The 25,404-nt window shown below is 31.7% G+C and overlaps 2 protein-coding genes across 2 annotated transcripts; both read left to right on the forward strand.

Moving 5' to 3' along the window:
- Nucleotides 1-602: 602 nt before the first annotated feature.
- LOC107450988 (uncharacterized) lies at nucleotides 603-7,380 on the forward strand. Its single transcript, XM_016066938.3, has 3 exons — nucleotides 603-908; nucleotides 4,462-4,686; nucleotides 5,935-7,380. Exons 1-3 carry the CDS (start codon nucleotides 885-887, stop codon nucleotides 7,051-7,053), a joined length of 1,368 nt encoding a protein of 455 aa, XP_015922424.2. The 5' UTR covers nucleotides 603-884; the 3' UTR covers nucleotides 7,054-7,380.
- Nucleotides 7,381-11,663: 4,283 nt separating this feature from the next.
- On the forward strand, nucleotides 11,664-20,283 carry LOC107449045 (uncharacterized). The gene is made up of 3 exons (XM_016064442.3): nucleotides 11,664-11,838; nucleotides 14,365-14,543; nucleotides 17,829-20,283. The coding sequence occupies exons 2-3, from the start codon at nucleotides 14,373-14,375 to the stop codon at nucleotides 18,237-18,239; spliced, it is 582 nt and encodes a 193-aa protein (XP_015919928.2). The 5' UTR covers nucleotides 11,664-11,838; nucleotides 14,365-14,372; the 3' UTR covers nucleotides 18,240-20,283.
- Nucleotides 20,284-25,404: the final 5,121 nt, after the last annotated feature.

Here is a 25,404-nt window from a genome sequence, read left to right on the forward strand (position 1 = left end):
TCCTCTGCAGAGAGGATGGCACCCCCTCATCGGTTGTCCGACGACATGAACGCGAAGTCGAGCACTTTACGGTAGAACGGTTAAACTAGGACCAATACCGCACACCCTCGGTCCCTACGCAGACTGATCCAAGTGGTCACCCACCCGCACACTGACCGCTGCCAGTGATGCGCGACTTCGGTGATTTGCTGGGAACCGTGTCTTAATGATCAGTCCATTGCGGGACTTATTCTTATTATAACAATCTAGCAGTGGACTGATCAAAAAGACATAGCTCCTAGTCAGCAGCGAAATCAAGCATCACTGGCAGCGGTCAGTGAGTGAGTGGGTGACCATTTTGATCAGCCTGTGAAGGGACCGAGAGTGCGCTGTATCAGCCCTCGTACAACTGATCTATCGTGAAGTGCTTGACTTCGCGCGCTGGTCATTGGACTACCAAAGTAGGGGAATCACCTCCTATGCAGAAGAACAAAAATATGATGCTTTATATCTCAGAGATGTTTCCCAAACCGTCCCCAATACCAAATTGGGCAGTTCTGGTATGACGTAAACGTCCCCAATACCTACTGATAATAATAAAGATCCTATATACTATTTAACGTACTAACTTTATTGTGTACTAACTCCGGGTTTCTTCACTGACTTCGTGGATCGAACTAACAACTTTCTCTTTCGCAGTGCCGGTATTTCAGCCTCGCATTCTTCAATAACTTTAAGAAACGAACCTTCTTTTTTGCAGAAAAAGGCTTAATCTCTCGGCTACTCCACTTAAAAATTATTTAATTTCATAATTTTAAGTGGCCACATTATGGGACCTTTGATATTTTTAGAGTTGTTGTTGCGGGCGTCGGTTTGAAATTGCAAAACTCATCTCGCTGTTCAACATGTGTGTTTGTGGAGAAGATGCGGTAAATATGCTTTTAATAGATAAAAATCCATTTGTTTTTATTACTTTAAAAAAATGTTTATTTTTAAGAAATATATGCATGCATTTACTAGCTGAATAAAAAAGAAAGCAAAACTACGAAATCCAGCACAAAACTAAAAGAGATATACCAACTCAATTTAATTGAACTTAAGTATAATATTTGTTAAATTTATTATTATATTTTATCATTCCCCTTGGCTTGTTTTAATAATTGTAACGTTTTGTGCATATATTAGTACATTTGGCACCTATCACGTTCCTTCAATATTTGAGTTTTGAGCGTAATTCATTTATCTGTGGTATCAAACTAAAGGCAAACTTTTAAAAACAAAATTCTTAAGATTTTGATAAGGACTTTAGAGTATGACAATTTCTTTATCTGACCTTTAATATACTGTTTTTATTTATAAGTAGAAGGGGGTTAAATTTTTTTAAAATTCAAAATCATTAAAATATTAATGCACTATCTTTGCTACCACTGGAGAAAAAAATTCTGAAACTGCGCAAAATTCTTTGTAGAATTTTTATTAAAACTGCACCTACCACCATAATACCAGTAATGCGTATTATCAAATTAATAAAGCGTCATCTGCGTTTAGTTCAGTTATTTAATACGGTTCACCTAAACGAATAAGTACCTTTTCGCTATTAACATTGTTTTTGGTACATATCATATTTTTATTATTTCAGTTAATACATATTACAAACAATGCGTATAAGTACAATTGGTAAACAATAATGCCGTCAATACGCAAGACGATTTTTTCTGATTCTTCTAAACGAATAAGTAGCTTTACTCCTTTAATTTTGCTTTTTAGCTAAAATTATAGTTTATAGTTTATGCAGTTTTAGTTAAAAAAAAATAGTTTCAATACGTAGTCTATATTTTATTTCATTATGTACCTATAATTTAAGCATCATTGATGTCAATAATAGTATGGTGATTTTTTATATTTCTCCTAAACCAATTAGAATTTTCCATTAATTTTGCTTTTTAGTAATCTAAATTGCTTTCTCATTTCAGTTATCAGAGATTTTTAATGTTTTTATTTTTATAGAAACACGTGTTAAAAGAATTACTGTTAACAAAATAATCACGTGGTTTCAAATCACTTTATAAATACCAATTAGTTGACATAGTGAGACAGATTCTACTAAGTTAACGTTGATCATTGAATTTTTTCAAAAGAAATTAACTAATTGAGTATGAGCAATAAATACTTTTTTGAACAAATGGAGATATAAGTTGCAGACATCACAAGAAACAGATACGTCTATAGTTTAATCTAAAACAATGGCTAACGTTTAGCCAATGAAAAAAAAACAATTTTTAAACGGCACAAATTTCAAATGATTTTTAGGACTGGGAACTAAAATTGTCCCTTGAAATAATTATCCAAATTTTAGGACAATAGAATAAATTAATCCGGATCTATAAAAGTTACGCAGATAGATGCACTACCTAATTTTAATATTATAGATCTTTATAGTCAATTTTTTTATTCTAAGGCTTGTGTACCAATAGTTTTTAGAGAAAATGTTGTACCTGAGAAATTTATTGCTGGAGTTAGTCCAATTTGAAACTTTCACAATATTCATATTTTTATCAGGCAAATTGATGAAAACTAATATAGATTATTCAGTAAAATATAAAGCTGTCAATTAATTCTGAATAAATGTAAAATCGGATTATTTGGTCAGTATATGTGTTTTAATTAGAAAAGTTGAAAATAAAATGCTAATTAACTGGAAATTATGAATATCAATGTCTTCAAAATAATGGAATAACTCTCACATAAACGTATATTTGTCATTTAACAAATTGATGAAAGCTTATACTTTTCATTTTAATTTTATAACCATAACAGTAGATACAATTTTGGGTTTACGACTACTAATGTTCAACTCCAGTGTCCTTGTAATTTTGAACCCAATCCAGAAGACAAGAGAACTCCTGGATCAAGTATGGGGAGAAATTTGCCTTCGTGGAGGACTTCTTGAGGGAACTAACCCGCATTTGCGTTACATGGAGAGGAAAACCACGAGAACCCCCACGATTAACCTGACGGCAAGGAGTCTCTAACCCATGATCCGTCTACCATTGAGAATATTTTTACGTCATCATTGTGGTCGGCGCGAGGGGGGTGCGGAATTCGTATCAACCAGCCATCACTGGGATTTGAACCCGCTATCTCCTTAGTCACCACAGCTCTGAAAGCTTATACTGGTTAATTTAGGAACAACCTATTTATTTCTTGGCAATGAATCAAAAATATAGTTTCAAACTTTAGAACTGTTTTTTTTTTCTTCTTGCACACTTAAAACTGTCTGAGCTTTCCTAAACTTGTAAGCCCACTCCCCAAATCACTGATTTCTAAAAAAAAAAAATTTTAAAAGTATTTTTTAATAAAGAAATAATTTCATAAAAACATATTTTGTTAATTGTTACCAAATGACTACCTGAATTTTAAAAATTATCAACTTGAAGAAAAAGTTTAACATGAACAGAAAATATGAAAAGATCAAAAGAATTTCACTAGTTTATGATTTACAGGGATAAATTTGTATCATATCAATTCAAATAAGAAACTGTTTTTATCTCTCTTGAGTTCTTAATTTATTTTCTTTTAATATTTTTTTGTATAAATTCTAAGATATTTTTTGCCATCGAATCTTTTTTTTTTTTGTTGATACTTACAACATCAACTAATGCGTGAGCATATAAAATTTTGGTGGGAGAAAGTTTCTTACAACAAAGGATAAATATTCATTAAGGTTTTAAAAAAATCATGACAAAGCACTTGAAATTACTTTATCTTGACTGGAATTTTCGAAAAAACAAAAATTCATGCATAAAAAAAAAATTTTTAGTATGTCAAATTTCATTTCTTTAGGTTATCAACTCTGCAGCCAGCATGATATTTGTTACAACAAATTCGACATTTAACGTAATTCGTAAAACGGAATTAAACACCTCCGTAGTTTCGTAGTTTTTTCTCAGCGAAAAAAATTTGTCATAAAATTTAAGTCCCGAAATAACAGCGGTGGTTGTGGTTTTTAACTTCAGAAAGAAACCAGATATGTTTTAGTTCAGCAGTGGACTAATCGTAAAGACACGGTTCCCAGCAGATCACCGAAGTCAAGCATCACTGGCTGCGGTCAGTGTGCGGGTGGGTGACCACTTGGATCAGTATGCAAAGGGACGGAGGGTGTGCGGTATTGGTCCTCGTTAAACTGTTCTACCGTAAAGTGCTCGACTTCGCGGGCAGGTCTTCGGGCCACCGAAGCGGGGGTGCCATCCCCTCCTCAGAGGATCAAAATTGTAATGGCATGTCTTCGTATCATCCTCAAGGATGTTTACCAGACCGTCGCCAATAGCCCATTGTGCAGCTCTAGTGCGATGTAAATGAACTACTACTACTACAAATATGTTTCAATTTTTAAGATGTATTGAAATAACGATTGAATTAAAATTCTGTTTTCGGACCTTTTTCTTTTTAATATTTTTGTTTTAATTTTAATTTTTCTTTTAGTGTTGGATACTTTGCTGTGGTAAATATAAATTCCTCCTTCGCTCAGCCTGGATAGTACTGTTCATAACCACATTGATAGACATAAGCGCTATTCTAGCCTATTGGTATCTTGCACCTAAAGCTTTGGACTCCAAACCTGGTTTGAAACTCGCCTTAATACTCCTAGTGGCAGTACTCCTTCTCTATTTCTTTTCTACTTTACTCAGTGGTTTCATCATAATGAAGGTTTGTACAAATAACATCAATTTTGATTCATACGTGTTTTATTATTTTACAATTACTGGGAGGCTCCGTTCGTCGACACACATGATTGCTTCGCATTCACCATTAGTTTTTCTTAAAATTCAAACTCCATCAATATTTTTATTTTATTTTATGACCGTCATTGAACAGCCGATCTAATTTTATGGGTTCACGACTGCTAATGTTCAACTCCGTAGCCTTGTAATTTTGAATCCAATTCAGAAGACAAGGGAACTCCAGGATCGAGTATTGGGAGAAATTTGCCTTCGTGGAGGACTTTTTGATGGAGCTACCCACCTCTGCGTTACATGGAGGGGAAGACCACGAGAACCTCCCACGGTTAGCCTGACGGCAAGGGGACTCTAACTCATGATCCGTTCACCACTGAGGATATTTCACGTCAGCACTATGGTCGGTGCAAGCCGGATGCGGAAATCGTATCGGCTGGGATTCGAACCCGGTTCGCCGCATTGGAAGGCGAAAGCTCTATCCCCTGAGCTATTGCGGCTCAAAACTACATCTATAGTTCGTTCACCAGGAGTTGGCACTTGGCTCCACCTCGTCGGACGCAGAGTCCATTTCAACGCGGGAATAAGAAAAGAACATTTCCGCGCATGAAATTGAGACAACCCTTAATGCGCTCCAAACGCAAACAGTGAATTCTTTTTCAGTCACTTACTGCGCTATATCATCTGCTATTATACCTTCGTTGTTGTTGTCGTGTCTATGCTAGTGCAAAGATTAGAGTCCTCCAAAAGTCTTGATAACAAGGTTTGCAAGTTCTNAATTTTTTTTTTTTTTTGCTTGCTACGTTCACCAACCCCATGATTTTCTTTCATTTCCTTAAAAAAGAGTTGATATTTTTCATAAGAACCATTTTCAGAATAAAATACATAATTTTTGCTATTATTTTAATCATATCGAAATGAGTGATTGCCTGGATTTAAAAAATAATAAACTGTATTTGTAAAAGTAATTTAAATTTTGTAAAAGAGAATGTGTGTTACAGTAGGAAATAATTTTACTCTTCAGTGATAAAGAGATGTCGAATCTAATAGATTCAAATACTTGTAAATATGTACGTTTACGCTTTCATGTTTAAGACAACTCCCTCGCTTTACGTTTTAATTTTTGTGAGCAACGAGAAAAAGATTATATATATATATATAATTTTGAAAATCATGAAATTTTTAATACAAATTTTATATGAATATTTGATTTTTTTTCCAGTTATCTCCAAACAAACGTGAATTAAGTGAATTTCCGACATCGAATAGGACTAGAACCGGAAATCGCCTAACAAGTTTCGGACTACATCCGATGCCATATTCGGACGGATTTCGTCGTGTCTTACCCAACAATGCTCCAGCAGCTCCTTCTTATCGAAATGCACCAAGAATTGACTCAACGAATCAACAAAATAGGCATATCAACGTCAGAGAAAACGCAAGATCGAATATAGACTTCAGAAACTACAGTAATCCCTCCGAAAATCTCAACCTGAATGATGCGTTTGTTAATAGGCATAACGCTCAATCCTGTGACGAACTTTCTGAAGTCCTAGTTGTGCCGAAAGTTGTCATTACTAGGCCAGAAAATTCTGCTCCCACTTACGAAAACATTGAAGCTGATGTTTGCGAATCTTCTAAGAGTCTAAACAATTTGGGCTCTAGTACAAGCACAACTGTTACACCTCAGAATGGGACACCAAATTTACCACGGAACCTTGAGGCTCAAACTTGCGATCTTTCTTCTAAGAGTCAAAGCAACTTGTGCTCTTGTTCTAATATTGCATTTCGAAACAAGCCAAAGAACTTGCCACAGAAAACTTTTTACCGGTCCGGTGTAAGTCGTACATCTTCTGCTGTTGAAAAACCATATCTAAAAACTAGAGTCAATCAGTCAAATGTATACTCAAGCAATACCAATCTCGCAAACAGACGTTTATTTTCTAGATCTGAAAGCTACGTTAATAGACCTGTTACTAATGCAGATGAAAAAACTTTAGAAATGTCTATAAATCAGAACACAACTTCAAGAAGAGTGGACCGCAATCCCACAATCAGATCTGACTTTTCTTCTGGCTCTGAAACCACCGGTTCAGAAATCTCTGAACAGTATAAAAATCAATCATTTACTATAACTCGCAAAACAAACTCTTTTTTAGCTAAATCTCAGCCAGTGGATAATCAATATAGGCGATATGTTGTTGATAAACTTCCTATCACATCGAATCCTCAAACACAAATGCTGTTCAAAGCAATTATGAAAAGTGAAGAACTATTTGAGCAGACCAATAATGCCCCGAAAACGAATTATGTGGTAAAAACTGTACCAGTACAAGTATAAAATTATACATTTTTTAAAGAATCCTAGCAAATCATTGTATTAGTATATAATAGTTTGACAAAAGACGATTAAATCGTCTGTATAACACTTTAATTTTGAAATGAATATTTACTACATGTATTCTGAATCGAATATACATAAGTTGTTTTTATACACCCAATTCTTAAATATTTAACAAATGGAGTTTTTCCTGCTATATTTTAATTCAGCATTCAAAAAAAAATTATACATATATTCATATTTCATCTCGCATATTGTTATACATTTCTTTTTGTCTAAAATACAAAGAGATTGTAATCATTTTTATATAATAAAATTTTATAGAAATAATGTCTATTGTTGAGAAAAATGAATGACGTGGGGGAAAAAGCCTGGAACAGTCATGCTTCAAACATAATGTGGTTTTTCCTTTTTTTTTACTTCAAACTGCTCCTTAGAATTATTTTCAGACTAGTACTTCTAATTTCTACTAGGTTACAAAATCAAAAACAACTGATTACTGAAAGGGGGAAATCGTGAAATTTTTCACAGGCTAATCTTGCATGCTTTAAAAATGTGGCTTGTTAAGAAAAAGTCTTTCACTTGTTTGCTATAAATTCTTTATGCTTGAAATCCTAATTATATGGAATTGAAAGGTATGAATTATTTTTTTAGAGTAGATTCAACAGAAAAGTGTTGCATACTTTTACTCATAAATAGATACGCAGGTGTCAATAGATACGCGGTTTAGTACCAATTGTAGTTGAATTTTGTCAGTCACGGAGAGATTTTACGAGGTTTCAATTTTGCGAGGTTAATAGAAACAGCAGCATCCGACGATTCCTTGGGAGATTCATCCATTTGACCTAGGTGAATTTCCTATCCCCTCTTCCACACCTGTCTAATATTGAAGGCCCTGTTATTAGTCTTTGAGAGATCGTTTTGTGGTCGGGATAGCCTGGTTCATAGGGCACTGGGCCAATGTCCAAGAGGTCGTGGGTTCGATCCCTGCCAGCCGAAAACTCCCCGTGTTGTAAATAGTGGCTAATGAACGTTAAATCTGCCGAGTCTCAAAGTCTTCCATGTTCCCATAACAAATCAATACCTGTGGGGATACTAAATTGGAGATCGTAAGCTGACCAGATTCCTCAGAAAAATTAAAAAGAGCTGACTGCAAAATTTTTCAGAGAGAATATTCGAAAACTTTTTTCCTTTGCTGAACAAAAGTTATTTCCGTTGGAAAAATCTCTACGAGGATTTCTGTTCTCAGAATATTAAATTGTAATGCGTTTAGTTTTCAGATGTCAGTTTAGAGATTTTACGACCAGTTTTTTTAGTTTTCCATGAACGCTGCTCAGCTAAGTTAAAACACCTTATAAACTTTCAAATCAAAAAAATAAATACATGAACAAGTATTTCAACCAAAAATGGAATACAGTAAAAGTTACAATTTTAAATGACCAATTATTTAATATATTTAAAACAGGTGAAACTTTTATCGAAATCGAGAGCTTGACTTCACTATCTTGGGTTAACAAATTTCAATTACACTTCTCTACTTTCCTTTCCGGCATTTTTTATAGCTTGTGCGTAATCATACTAAGGTACTTGTTTGGTGTGAACAAACTTTCAACCTACAATCTTGCATTGGCAAACTTTATTTGAAAACTTTATTTTTCTTATAGAACATTTCACTGGATCGATTATTGATTATTTATAGAGTAATCAATTGGGTAAGCAACTAAATGCCAACTAGTATTTTTTATTTTGCGATTTAAAATAATGAAGAGTTTTTCTGCCAATTCCATTGTCTGACAAATGTTCTACAAAGGTAGGTTTAATCGCACCGTATCGAACTTGCCTGAACGGCCTGAACAATTTGAATCTTTGAAGTCAAAGCATACTTTTTAACATTGGCATAAAAATCACGATCGTTTTTTTTCTCCGGGTATGACACCCTATCCACTCACAGCAAAATTGATAAAAGTAGCTTTTGTATCCTTTAAAGTAAAACGAAAGTGTAGATTTTTTTTTTAAACTTTGCATTGCAATTTAATGATCGAAAAATGAAATTAACTCTAACAAAAAACAAAACGCATCCTGTTTCAAGTGATCCAAACATGTCAAAAGCATATAATGTACGAAATACTAAAATTTAAAAGAATGGTGTGGTTGCTAAACCAATATTTTACATACCTTAACAACTAAAGATTAATGATTGATTTATTGAAATTACATACATTTGCTGGCTTGTGTGCTCAATATAGGCTTATAAGTCATTGTCAAGTAGAAAATACAGATAGAACAATTCAGAGAAAGACATCACAAAGAATACATCCAGGGTTACGGCGGGATTCGAACCCGCTACCTCCACGCTTAACAGAGCGTTTGGACCGGCNAATAATATTTTTCAGTCATTTATTTAAATAATGTGTAATAAAAGGGAGGAGTTTGGGAACCATTCGTTAAATTGCCTGCATAACGGATATAGTGAACTCCCGGTAATAGTGAACAGAAATTTCGGTCCCTTGAAGGTTGACTGTATTTAAAAGAATGGTGTGGTTGCTAAACCAATATTTTACATCCCTTAACAACTAAAGATTACGTGTTTATGAGTACTATCGTAATCTAATCTGGCAAAAACCTTAACTTTTTAAGGGACATCCGTCGACGAGAATTGTTCTTTCACCAATTGCTCTCAGGAGCTGAAGTAACGGGTTCAAGTCCTGTTGTAACTCTGGATATATCTCTGTGATGTCCTTATCTAACTTGTACTATCCCGTTTTCAATTGTTGTTAGCATGCTATTTCTTTATAAAAAGGAAGATTTTAAAATTTGTGCTTATCTATCCAACTCAGCACCTTAAATAATCACTTTTCTAAAGTCTATGAAATCTTATTCGATTTCTCCAATTTGTCTTCATGTCATCATTAAAGATGAATTGCAAGCGGCGTGGTAGGGATAATGATTAGATTCGTGTCTCGTAGTTACTGAAAAACTTCCTTAGCAAGTAAAATTGTTAAAGAAATGTGTGGCCATTCAATCATTAGTCATTGAGCTCTGACATTTTTTTAATACAATCCAAATCATTTTGTTTGTATGAATCAAAATAGCCATGCCCCGTCTGCAAGCGAAAGAGACACAATCTGGTGGATTGGACGCAAGGATAGCATATAAGAGTTTAATTGTTTAATATTCTTTAAAATGAAGAGGATTTTTCCATCGTGATTTCGCTACATTAACTTGCGCAATTTTGAAGTTTATTGGCTTTTTAATGTGTTCAATCTTATTTGCTTAACATAAGGAGCGAAAATGCGTTGATTAGACAAGCTCGATAAGAACTTGACGGGTGGTATGAAAACTAAAACGGAAGAGAGTAATGTGCGGATAACTGCAATATACTTAGGAAGAAAGAGATTATTTCTTAAGAATTATTAAAGTTATAAGGCTTGTCAGCAGATGACAGAGTGTTAACTGAAAAAACCATAAAAAACACTTTCTGCTACATCTCGTATTATTCCAACCAAAATATTTGCACTAGCGTATTTAAATTTCATCTTCAAACTGCGTCTCGCTTTTGTTATAAATGACAGTTATTTTAAAGATGACTAATAATCTTTTAGCTAGCAGCGTCATCAGCATAATTGACTTTGAAAGTAAATTAGAATTTCTTGTTTTTCGAGTAGAATGCAGTAAACCAGAAATTTCTATTCCCTCGTTTTTCTTTGTTTTTGTTTTTTTTTTAAACAGATTTTTCTAATAATTGGACTTTTTTGGCACCCTTAGTAAAAATTCTCATCAAACTGAAAAACAGATCGATAGTAGGTGAATACTTTATTTACATCCCACTAGAGCAGCACAACGGGTCATTGGCAATAATCTGGGAAGCATTTCTGAGAATGATACAAAAACATGCCATCACAATTTTGATCCTCTGCAGTCAAGATTTTATTTGTAAGGCCACTTAACCTTCAGTTAAAACTATCATCAAACTGAAAAACAGATATCACAAGTTTTGAAAGAACAGATATGCAGTAGGTATGTATATTATTCACGTCACACGAGAGCTGGAAAATGAGTTATTGGCGACGATCTGCAAAGCATTTCTGAAAATGATGCAAAGACATGCCATCACAATTTTGATCCTCTGCAGAGGGGAGTTCATTTGTGAAGCCTCTTCCTCAATTCAGACAGAGATCAGAAGGACAAGGAAATTTTCTTCAGATCCCTGGTTTGGCTCAGCAACCTGCCACAAGACTTTTGATTCCACTGATTTTTCAAGCACGTATATCGCATGTACTCACTGGATCTTAGCGATGCCGGGAATTGAACTCCTGCCCTTCTGGACGGGTGTCCGATTCCGTAATCTCCAGGCTACAGTGGCCTAATATATTTATAGTTACACTTACTTATACAGGCTTGTGTGATCGTTGCAAAAATTGCTGAAAATCTATTGTCAAGTTGAAGAACGGATAGTACAAGTTAGATAAGGACATCACAGAGATATTTCCAAAGTTGCAACAAAACTCGAACCCGTTACCTCCACGCTTCAGAGCATTTGGTGGAAGAACAATTCTAGTTGACGGATGTCCTTTCAAAAGCTGTAAGAAGATTCACAGGTTAGAAATAAACAACCGTAAGTGTAAAGAACATTTTTTTTATCTAGTGTCAATTAGAGGAAATTTGCAAACGCTTACATTTTACTAAGTTTTTCGTTTGTTACTGTTTTGTGTTAGTTGGTTTTAATATTAACTTTGACAAAATTAATCTAGCTTTTAAGAACAAATCAATACAAAGCAAAAAAAAGTAAGTGGTTTATTATTTATTTCTGTGAAAAAAAATTATTAGTATTCTAAAGATAAGGGAAATATATTTTTTTCTCTTATTATTCTTTTATCTGCTTGTTTCTTTTGTGTCTAGGTCTTAAGTTTTGATATATTTTTCCAAATTTATTGTTAATGACAAATAGATTTTGCAATATTCTGTTTGTTTAAATACCAATTTCGCAGAAATATATTAACTTTATTTATGGAGGGATATTTATAAATAAAATTGATTTCAAAATTGGAAATAAAGCAAAAAATTATTAACCTAATTGTAAAACTGTATATTCAGCGAGACAAGATGAATAAAAACTTGTTGGAAAAATACTAAACATAAAACTAGCGCAGTTAGTGACCACTAGCTCAACATTTAACCATACAGACGAAAACGTGCATTTTTCCCCCGTGTTTTATAGCAACAAAAAGACACTTATGCCAAAATTTTTCACTAAGCATTTTCAATATTAATATCAGCATCTGCTGGAGTTTTTAACTTTAACTCATTCAGATTTTGTTATCTACGCCAAAAAATATCAGCGTTGTAACGAATCAAGCTATATTGAAGAAAAAGTTTATTATTATTATTATAAATAAAGTGAAATATCAGAAACGGTTTAGTATGAACCTTAAATACAGAAAAAAAACGATTCTCAACAAACTCTTCAAAACTAAGACTCATTCCAAAAATTGTTTCGTTCTTGCATTTTTTCTTGACCTCTCTGTGTGATTTTTTTAAATTCAAGCTTGTGTCAGCCACATATTTTTAAGACTCTTTAGCATTGTTTACAAAATTGCGCAAACAGTGAAAATATTCATTAAAAATTTTCAAAAATTGCTTACATTTTTTCGTATTTCTGAAAAATATTTTCATGTCAGGGTTCTGAAAAAAAAGTTTCAAGAACCATTTGATTTATTTAATTCAAGCTACTAACTTTGTAATAAAAGGCTATTATTTTTAGACATAAAAATAAGATTAAAATTACATTTAATTCTTTTGAAATAAATATGTTATGTACTTTTAAAAATAAACTGATGGTGGATATTTATTTTATTCTTAAGTATCTTATGAAATACGAAGTATAGTCACCCAATCAGAATTAGATATATAAAGAGTAAGATGTTTTAGATTCTTTATTCATTTTTCAAAACTAAACCTTTTAATGAAAATTTTTATTAAATATACTTTTCATACGATTTTCCTTTCCTTTTTTGTATTAGTTTAGGTCAAAATATGCGAAAGATATTGTACTCAGCATTTTAATTACTTTTGGTTATGAAATACAGCATGGGTCACTGGTGTTCCTTTTTGCATAAAATGTAAAATTTTCCTAACACCACTCACTTCGAAACAATTTTTTTTTTGAACTTGTACTGATTTGTTGTTATTTATATCTAAGAAAAACAGTAATTCCTCATTGAAATTTCTTTAATATACAAAATCACTTTATTGATAAGCTTTTAAACTGAAATAAGAACAAAATTTCTATTTTTTATCTATTTATTTTTTTGGAGGGGGTATTTTATATTTTTAAACAAATATAATTCCAAAATTCCAACAGATTCTTTTAGTACCTATTTGAATATTTTTTTTATAATTAAAAGTGCCAAAATATATTTTTGCTTGTAATTAGTCATAAAAAAATATGCAAAAGGGCCACCGGTAACCCATCTGCATCAGAAGGATAAGCGGGCCTTCCAGGAATTCGTTGGCTTACTATTTTATTATTGTTTGTATTAGTTTAGGTCAAAATATGTGAAAAATATTCTACTCAGCATTTTAATTACTTTTGGCTATGAAATACAGCATGGATCACTGGTGCTCCTTTTGGCATAAAATGTAAAATTTTCCAAACATCACTCACTTCGAAACAAAAATTTCTTTTTTTTTTAGCTTGCACTGATTTGTTGTTATTTATACCTAAGAAAAACAGTAATTCATCATTGAAATTTCTTTAAAAGGTAAGTTTAAAAGTTTATCAAAATCACTTATTGATAAACTTTTAAGCAGGAATAATAGACAAAATTTCAATTTTTTACTTATTTATTTTTCTTTGGGAGGGGGGTTATATTTTGAATCAAATATAATTCCAAAATTCCAACAGATTCTTTTAGTAGCTATCAGACTATTTTTTTATAATTAAAAATGTCAAAATATATTTTTGCTTGCAAACTTGTAAAAGGGTGTCCCATCTGCATCAGAAGGATAAGCGGGCCTTCCAGGAATTCGTTGGCTCTTTCCCGCCAGGATTTAATCCCAGTTTCCTAAACAACCAGCCCCATTCATTGAAATGAGAAGAGAGAATGTGAGGATCTATAGGATATATATCTATAGGATATATCTGTAGGATATATCTATAGGACGATGTTCTTTATATCTATAAGATATCAACCACCTTTATCTTTTTCTTTCCCTGCAAATTTCCTAAGTGACGAAAAAATCTTGACAGGTTTTATTTACGTTTAATTTCACGGTAAATATTAAACTAAGGTACTTTTTCTATCATTTTAGGTTGAAGAATGGGTCCTCGGAGAAACATGAAAATGTTCAAAGCAGCTTGCCTTTATTTTATATTCCTTGGACTTCTGGCCATGTTTTTTCTTATATCTAAAATGCCAGAAACTCTAACTCTAATATGTTTTCTTACGTGTTGTGCAGGACTTTTACTTGAAGTGATCTATGGCTTTTATGTAAGTATAAACTATGTAAAAAGTGTATTTTCATCAAAAAAATGGTACAAGTTTTCAAAATTGACTGAAAATTCTTGAAACCAATTATAGTAAAGAGGGAGATTGGAAACATACGCTTTGCCTCGTTCTGCTGGAAACACAGGAAAATGTATCGACCAAACTCAACATTAATTGCTAACTTCGTCCACAGGTGGCACGTCTGTCTAGAAAAATTTATAAAACATAGTTTTTAAAACAGCCATTATATATATAAACAACGTGATATAATTAGGGGGTAAAATATACAAACACCAGTACAAATATTTTCAGTTGGAATAATCTGCCTCAATACGGAAAAAATTTATAGTTTCTCAGTCAGGGCCATCTATTGATAAGTTTCGCAATATACTTTAAAAATGCTGTGGTGGCTCAGGGAACAGAGCGCTCGCCTCCCAATGAGATGAACCGCGTTCAAATCCTAGCGATGACTGCTGATACAAATTCCCCCCAAGGTAAATGCTAAAGTAAAATATCCTAAGAAGTAGATGGATCATAGGTTAAAGTCCCCTTGTCTTTGAAAAGAGGTGAGAGGTTTTCATGGTTTTCCTCTCCGTGTAACGCAAAGGCGAGTTAGTTCCATCAAAAAGTCCTCCACAAAGGCAAATTTCATCCGATACTTGATCCAAGAGTTCCATTGTCTTCTGGATTGGGCTCAAAATTACAAGTTACAGCTACAGAGTTAAAAATAAGTAGTCGTAAACTCAAAAATCTGGGTCGGCTGCTCAACGACAATTATGAAATAAAATTTATTTCTGAAAAAGTGAAAATAAGTCAACTGTTTTCCTAAGCAGAGTACAGAAAATTATTTCTTTCAATTTTTTAAAAATTTATTTTGGAAATAGTCATTTTTGTGACATTTGGTAAAGCTTTTTAGAGAATATATCTTATTTGGTAAACAATGGTTTCTCGATTTCGCAGAATGCTTCTGATCCTTCTAATTTATATCTGCTTTTTTAACCGGTTTTAGTGCAGAACACCACTTGAATTCATTATTCTAGTGAATATATTATGGTTCGAGTTTAACAGAGCATAAGAGATTCTTGCATTTGTGCCATTAAAACGCTCTGATCGATCAATTCCATTAAAAAATAATGCATAAATATGTCGAGGTACCAGCTTATAAGCAATGAAGAAAAAAATCTTCCCTTTTTTTTTGACAAAATGGGCGAAAGAATAAAAATTTTACAATTTCTTTCTTTTTTGAAAAATTAATTTTTGATTAAGTTTAAAAGAAAATAATCACAAATGTCGCTAAAGGAAAATCAGCATTGCCATTGCAGGGAAAAGCGAGACACAAAATCCACAAAAAACTGTTGGACAAACCATCGAAGCTTTATACAATGCACTAAAAAAATTACCATTTCTCTGAATATCTCTTGATCTAATGATCGGAATTTCAGGCACTAAAACTCAATCTTATTGGTTCGAGGGGGTGACCTTAAATATTTTAATTATTTTGTGCAGACGATACTTCCTGTTACGAAATCAGACACAATAACGTAATTTCTCTGAATATGCACACCTTTTTTTCTGGCTTCCAAAACATAAGCAGTGGCCACAACTGAGAAATATGGTCCCAATCGTTTGGTCAGGAAACTTTTTACGTAATTCGTCATATCACGAAGACTTTTTATGCGAATTTAAAAAGTTTTGAGGACAATTATAAGACTTTAAAAATGCCATCTATTTAAAATTCAATTTCTCAGAAACTATTCGACAAATTCCACTTAAATTTTGTATTTTGCCTAATGAAATTGCATTCTTCAAAGTGAGGTAATAATTTGTATATCTTACAATTCAAAATTTTTTTCAATTATCTTTCAATAAATAATAAAAAAACAATAAAATGTTTGTAAAAATTTGGATAACCATATTTTATAATAGCTTCTAAAAGTTTTTCATTTCCTTTAAAAAAATCTCGATATAAGATGAAGTATGCAAAAAGTAAAATCGATATTAAGGGTTCCAAACTTTTGACTGCTCTTTTTGACCAAATTATTGGGACCATATTTCCCTGATTGTGGCTACCCCCTATATGTCAGAAATCCGAAAAAAATGTTTGTTCAAATAAATTATGTTTTTGTGTCTGATTTCATGACTTAGTGTCGTCTGTATTAGTTACTTAGCATATTTGAGATCCGCTCTGTGAACCATTAAGGGACGTGAAAATCTGATTATTAAATCAAAAGTTATTCGTGATCGTTTTTTTCGCTGGTTATTAAAAATGCTACACCAGATAGGAATGCAAATAACAAAATTGTATTAAATGTGCAGTTAAATTTTAGATGGAAGAGCAAGTGATTTAAATTTGTAGAAAATTAAGAACTTAGCAATCAGTATCAAAATTCAGAGATGGGGCGACATTTTCATGAATTTCTTTCAAAACAATTTTTAAGCTACGAAAAAAAATTCCCTCAAATATTAGATAACGTCTTGGGAAAAATTCTGTTTGTATGCCTGTACGAAGCAATTTTCTATGTAAAAATTTAATTACTTTTACCTTTTTTGGTCAGAATGTTTAACCATGAAAACTTTTAAGAAAATAAGACTATTGCGTTAACTTATTTTTTGGCAGTTTTATAGCTAATAAATGTCCTATTAAAAAAAACCCAAATACTACGGAATATCCATATTTTTAAGAAATATTTTTCAAGGTGGTAAAATTAAAAAATAAATTAAAATTAAAATTGTATTTAATTAAATATAAATAAAATTAAATAAAGTTAAAATTAAAAATAAATTTGTCCTTCTCTATCAAAATTAATTAAAACAGATACATAAAAGGTAAGATAGCACATAAAATTTTCCTTAAGGTTTTAGCCTGATAGAAGTTTTAAACTACTTCTGGTAATTTTGAAAATGTGTGTTTTATAAACTAAGCACCATTGGAAAAAATATGTCCCACAAACCTCAAATGTTGAAGGGTGTATTATAATCTGAGTCTTTCAGATATTATGTCATGACGAAAATGTGAAGAAATACACTCTAAAAAATACCCCCACATTAAAAGAAAAATGCCAAAAATTAACTAAGCAATGATTAAAATAATTAGAGCAATTATATATCACATCCATGAGTTTAATTTCCTCTAATCAACATATTTCTCAGAAATAAACCGTATTTACTGCCATTGTTTAAAGTTTGATTCCTGGGAAACTAAATGCACTTCGAAGATATTTTTGCTCATATTAAATTAAAATTATTTTAAGCTTCATGAAATGATTACGTTTTTAATTTTTTTGACAGCTAATCTGGTGTTCTCTGGTTCAGAAAGCAAACCATCGATTACACGAAAGAGCACCCCTACTGGTGATGAGTACGGATTTAGAAGCTCAATATAACCATGGAAATTCTTTCAGAAGTACCTCTCAGACTCTCAGGCGAAGTTCTCCAGTAAACATTCCAAGCCAAACGCGTGTTCAACATAACGAAAGTTTCATACCATGGTTGCCCTCGAGACCCTGCTTGGCTTCACTGCCATGGATGGATTCAAGTTTAACGTCAAAGTATTTAGATGATAGGCAGAAAAATGTCTCGCATGAAAGGCGGTACACCTTGTCTGAAAATGTACCTATAAATGACTTGGATGAAACGCTGCGAATATTAAGGAATCACACCTTATCTGAAAGTGCTGCTTATGACTTAGAAGAGGTGTGATTTCTGTTGTTCATATATCAGGGACTAATATAGGGGTGACAGGACATATATACAATAAAGGACATCCATACAGGGTCATTATAATATTGGAGAGTGACCTTAAATGTTCAAATTCGGGAAGGGAGGTAGAGAAGATCAAAATGATGACTAACTATATCAACACGTGACCGGGAATGTCACCATGAGCCATTTGGTGAGCTGCACTACTGTGAACTGTTTTTATTTAAAATTGATTCAAATAAATTTAGTATTTGCTGTTTTATTTACTTTACTACTTAACTTAACTTGACAATGAGGAAACTTAACTTGACAATGTAGCTAAATCAATGCAATTACGCAGCTATTTTTGTGCTTATTTGGATACAATTTTGATAAGAATTATTTGAAAACATAAAATTAACATAATACAGATAAATAAATACACCAATTCAATGGTACGCGAAAAAACGGCTCAAAATATTAAAGTGCTCATAGCGGCATACGATGGTATTTCCGATTGTGGGGTGTAATACAAATGGATGGCCTTTTTATGGTTCTCTACCTCCCCTCAAAATTAGTACCAGTATATATATTGGACACCCTGAAGTTTCTCCAAGTACGGTTAGGTAGAAGAATCGAAATGAACCAAAATATTTTTTTTTAATTCTTGAAAAAACGATGATTTATCATGATCTGAAAATAAGCCAAAAGAATGAAATATTTGATGAAAAGGAAACTGGGTCTAAAGTAAGCATAATCATTGATGAAACATTGTAAAAAATGTTTTAAAAACACTGAATCGAGAATGTAAGGTTTTAATATAATTAGGCAAGGTACTGTTTAAACTACAAATAATTTGAAAATTTGCTTTTATTTTCTCTAGATGAAGTTTAGATTAATTTACCAAGGAATTGCAATGATGCTCAATTTTCTGCAAGTTTCATAAATTTTGCTGAACGATAATCATTTAAAATTTTTATTATTATTGATTATTTCACTAAACAAATGCAATGATGCTAAATTTCCTAGTAAGTTTATTCATTATGTCAGCAAAGCAAATGCAATAATGCTTCTTTTGTATTTTATTAACTGTGATACAATTGTTTTTTAATTTAAATGCAATAATGTTTCATTTAGTATATTTTTACGTTTCTTGTTAAGTATATATCTTTAAACTATTATTTACTCGAAAAATACAATGAGACATTTTTCATCAATGTTGCTCACTGATACTAATTTATAATTTGTATCATTATAGAGTACTTCACAAATGCAATAATGTTAAATTTCTATGTAATTTTATTCATAATGTCAGCTAGTAATTACAACACTGCTCCAAATCATTTGTATTTTACTTACTAGTATATAATTGTGCTTTTTTAGTGCAATATTGTTTCATTTAATGTATTTTTACGTGTTTCCTGTTAAAACTATTTCCATAAATTATTTATCCTATTTATTTGAAATCTTTAACAATTTTTTACGAATTATAAAAAATATATACTTAAGATTTTTTTTATCTAATCTAATCCTGATTTTTATTTATTTAAAATTAAGTGTAATCAGAGACTTGATTGAAGGAAAATGTTAAAGTATTGCTCATACCACATAATTAGTGATTAAAAATTAATCTACAATGCAGTAGTCATGTAAATCGCAAAATATTGTAACATAAATTATGGTTATTGCTGTTTTTCTATGCAAGAATTTTTCTCAATTCAACTTTTTTCTCTGAATAATTATTTAAAATACAAGTATTTCAAGAAAGAAAAACAGCGCAATATTTTCAACTTCTGAACGTTTTTTTTTCTTTAACAAAATCTGGTTTTAATTCTTAGGTATATACCACTGGCTTTATTAATTTTTAAAAATACTATTGTATAAAACTTCTTTTTCATGATCTACACTATTTCTGATACAGTGAGAATTTTGAAATCAAATTAAACTTTAGGTAATATAATGTAAATGATAGTTGTAATTTGAAATCAAAGAATTAACTATTTGCTTGTAAGAATTAGACGATTTTTATTTATTAAAATGAACCATAAATAAGATATGCTAATTGTAAAGTCTTGTTATTTCAGTAAAGTAGTTAATTAATGTAATTTTTATCTATTTAGATTGGTTTTTAAATTTTATTAATAAACAACTTTATTTCAAATATTTGGTACTCATTCATGTTTATTCATTGCCTTTCTAACTTTTTTTTCAAAAATTCTGACAATCTCTATTTAACGCACACAACAATTTTAGCGAAATTATCAACACACTCATTATAAACAGTTTGTTACAATCTACATTTAACATTCACATTTTCATTATTACGTTTATTGTTAATGAATAGTATTAAAAATAAAATAATTACTAAAATTAGAACATTCAGAAAACTATTAATTAGGTAAAATAATCAAACCCTGCAATGAGAAGTACTTTTTTTTTCAATCTAAACACTAGTTCCACATATATGTATTTTGATATAATATCAGTATTTTCAACCATTTTATGGTTTAAATTTGCTGAAATTTTAATAAGACATGTTGCTTCAAGTTGAATCTCATTGTGCGATCTAGTTGAAAAAACACCATAATATGATTCAATCTAATGTCACATAAAATCGCATCAAATTTAAGGTTTAAATGCATTCTATTTAAGTCATATTATTTAATGCATCAAATTTAAGAAATATTATGCTTAAAATGCAACACAGTTAATTGATATTATGGTTTAATGCATTAAATTTAGCTAGATTATGGTTTAATGCATATAATTTAACTATATTATACTTTAACACGATTGAAAATATCTATGGGAGTATTATTAGTTTTTACACTGAAGAGCCAAAAAAAACTGGTATACCTGCCTAATATCGTGTAGGGCCCCCGCGAGCACGCAGAAGTGCCGCAACACTACGTGGCATGGATTCGATCAATGTGTGAAGTAGTGCTGGAGATAATTGACCCCATGAATCCTGCAGGGCTGTCCATAAACCAGTGGGAGTTAAGAGTGGGTGGGGATATCTTCTCAACATCACGTTGCAAGGCATCCCAAATATGTTCAATAATGTTCATGTCTAGGAGTGGATCCAAGAGCACTCTTCTGAATTTAGACACTTCCACCAAAATCTTTAGACTGAATTTAGACGCTGGCCACCAAAATACCCAGTCATGAACATTATTGAACATATTTGGGATGCCTTGCAACGTGATGTTCAGAAGATATCCCCGACCCCTCTTAACTCCCACTGGTTTATGGACAGCCCTGCAGGATTCATGGGGTCAATTATATCCAGTACTACTTCACACATTGATCGAATCCATGCCACGTCGTGTTGCGGCACTTCTGCGTGCTCGCGGGAGGAGCCCTACACGATATTAGGCAGGTATATGAGTTTTTTTGGCTCTTCACTCTATATTCTGACCTCAATAATAACGTCCTCAAGTAAAAACGGGTTCCATGATCCAAACATATGCGTATGAGTTTTCCAAAACTTGTATTTCCCACTGTTGCGTCAGACTTAGTTTAACAATTTAACTTCTCTACGTTGCATATAATTGTGGTTCGTGTAATATTCAATATTGAAATTGTACCATTCAAATTCAAATACCTCACTTCTAATCATCTTTAAAATTTTAATAATTTTAAATTTATTATTATTAAAGCCAAACAATTTCGTCATAAGTAATAGAACAATAACTCTATAAATCATCAAATATTGCAAACAACATTTTGAACTCTTCAATATTCATTATTATGGAAAAATATTTTTTTTTAAAAAGTCCGTTTATGATTAACATATAATTTAAGTTGTTATATAATTTACTTTGAATTATAATTTCATGTGAGGAGCAGGGTTCGAAAAACCGCCCGTCCTCGGCTGTCAAAAATTCCCCGTGGACAACGAATTTCTCGAATCCGACGTCCGTGTGGACGGCCATTTTCCCGTTAATGTTCGTGATACATTCTGGCCCTCCGAGCCTAAGCTATTTATAAAGACCTAATGCAGCAAAATGACCCACAATACAGCAACATACTGCGCATGGTGGAATTGATGCTCTCTCTGTCTGGGAGTACTGCGGCTATTGAAAGGGGTTTTTCAGCAAGGAACATACCAAAAAAAAAAAGAACACATTACGTACTGGTCTTAAACAAGAAGCGTTAAACGCAATTATGAACATCTATCTAAATGGAAAACCTCTTTCTGATTTATGTGCAGAAACCTCTGTTAATCATTGGCTTGATTGTGGAACTGGCAAACGTCATATTTGATTCATTTAAAAAACGCAGCACCCTCGGATAAATTGACATTCCAGATAACTTGACCTTTGTCATTTAAATTATTTCATAAAAGAAATAAATTATTTCATAAAAGAGATACTAGGTTACTATTAGTAACCTAGTATTTCTTTTATTACCGTATAATGTAATCCTAGTAACTACTAATTCATTGTGCAATTTATATAAATGTTTGTAATAAATGAGAGAAAATTATATTTTTATTTATTTAGAAGCTACGGGTTAGTTTCAAAAGAGGACGGGTACATGGTTGGACAAGTCGTCCTCGGGGACGGGTAAAATTTCTGAGTTTTTTCGAGCCCTGGTGAGGAGATAAAATTAATTACGATATATTTAATAATTTGAAGCATTTATTGATGGAAATTGAACAACATTAACTTTCAAAAAACTTTTAAAAAATGTATTAAGTATTATGTAGAGAAGGGAAAATCACTCGCAAATAATTTTAGTAGCGCGTGTAATATCAATTCGAAAAAATCCAAATGCAACTATAATTAAGATGAGCTCTTAAATTTTAGTTTAAATCGCAGAAGTTGAAAAAATAGATAAATTTCAGGTTAAAATGCTTACATTTATACAAATTGATAGATTAAAAATGAGGTTTTAAAACTCTAAATAAAATATAGAAATTTTAGATAATAGTGATTTTTTTAATATCTTCTTCATTGTAAATAAATGAAGATAAACAAAATTCATTTCATGTAGTTTAGGTAATAATTGTTTAGTTTTTTAACTTAAAATTAAAAAAAAATTTAAGAGATTTGTGAAATGAATTAATTTCAACAAATTTACACATAATTAGGTACTTTCAAAATAATTTTTTGACATGAATCTATTAACTGAGTATGTATTAAATTCAAATATTGAATTATCCGTTTGGAAATTCAAAATAAAAAATTTTATCCACAGAAAAAAAAACTTTTAAACTTTCTTAAATATTTCAAATTTCTTTCCAGTCGTTGAAAACATTTGATTACACACTTATTTCAAAATGTATAGACACAATCTTGCTATAAAAATGAACAAGACAGAGTCTATTATCTGCTTCAACAACCGCTGGAAAAGTGTACCAGCTGAATCAACAGTAAATGTGCACGACCGATTTTAAGAATTTTTCCACGATTCTGTTCTCTTAGTCGTGTTAGAGAAATGGATGTGAAAACGCAATTTCGAATTTCTTGTGGGATATTATTTTGTTTTGTGCTATGGAGCTGTTTTATAACTCAACCAGTATTTGCAAGTAGAGTAAGTAATATAATATTTTTAAATGATTTATAATTTTTTTTTGGATTTTGTTGAAATAAATGAATGGAAGTAAAAAACTTGAAATATTCCTTAACAAATGAAAAAGTCTGTAACAATATATAGGTAAGCTACATGCCTCTGAAGAGAACATTTTTAATTCAAACGCTTCTTTAATATCGTTTCCGGGTACATACTTTACAAATATCTGGAATTTCCACTAGATAACATCTCATATCCTACATATAAATCAGAGTAATTTTTTGTAAAAACGTTTTGAATAATTTTAAATGTGGCTTATATTTTCAAAGCCCAGAAATTGGTAAAGAATATTTTTTTTCTAATCTCCAACTCAAGTATATTATTAATGTTGGAGAAAATAGTTATGTCTGGTATAGAGTAACATAGATATCACCAACAATCAGGAACTGTATACAAGAAATATTTTTATAAAGCATACAATATATCTAATAGAGAACAACGTTTGATCCACCCTTATAAGGGCTATAGATTGATATTTATTCCACCAAAAATTAATTTAAGGCTGTATACAAGAAATACTTTTCATAAGGTATGCGATATATTGAATGTAGAGCAACTTCAGTTCCACCGATACAATGGGTATAGAATTACATCGATTCCACCGATTTTTTATCTAGGACTGTATACAAGAAATGCTTGTCATAAGATATACGATATATCGAAGATAGAATTACGTCAGTTCTACTCATATAATGCGTATAGAATAACATCAATTCCACTAAAAATTAACCTAAGACTATGTAAATGAAATTCTTATGATAAGGCATACGATATATCGGATGTAGAACAACGTAAGTTGCACCCATGTGCTGGGTATAAAATATCGTTATTTATATTCATACATTGGGTAGTAGGTATAGAACAGTGACAGCAGTGTCCTGTTATAAATGAAAAAAATGATAGGAGAGCTTAGACGTTTTTGAGAATTATGATGTTAGAATATTTTGATTAAAAGAGCATTATAATAATTTAAATGAATATATTTAGCTCTACAACTACGTGAAATTCACTACTATATTTTTTAAACAATTTAAAACAAAGAGCAATTTGAACTGTTAGCTGAAACTTATACGGATATCACACGAGTGAAAAATAAGAACAAACGTAAGCGGAATCTCAATTCTATCCTCCACACTAAAGACAATTTCGCAATTCGGAGTTGCAGATAAGGTTGCTTAATTGCCCAAACGGTTGTCGTAATAGGGTTACCATTTTTTGCTACTTATCTTAGCTTTTGGCTAACATTTTTTCATGTGATGCTATTATCTCATATTTTCTCAAAGATGTTTGTAAAGGGAGGAAAAGTAAATCACAGACGCTCTAGAATTGATATCCGTTTAATTTTATGTGTTAAATTAATTAATTTAATGTATTAACTCAAAATTTCATCCGGCCACCATCTTCAATAATGTCGCAGCCATTTTTATTTACATTTGTAAACGTCATCACACAGAATTGAAACGTCATAAAAAGCAAACGATCTGATTGAACAGAAACAGTTTCTGTTATTTCGTGCAACTGTGATTTCTATGTCACACGAGGATTTTCGAGAAATTTTGTTGATAGTGGAGGATACGATTGCGCTTACGGTTGACTTGGTGGTTTCGTT

This window comes from Parasteatoda tepidariorum, chromosome 9, assembly GCF_043381705.1.
Source record: "Parasteatoda tepidariorum isolate YZ-2023 chromosome 9, CAS_Ptep_4.0, whole genome shotgun sequence".
Taxonomy (NCBI): Eukaryota; Metazoa; Arthropoda; class Arachnida; order Araneae; family Theridiidae; genus Parasteatoda; species Parasteatoda tepidariorum.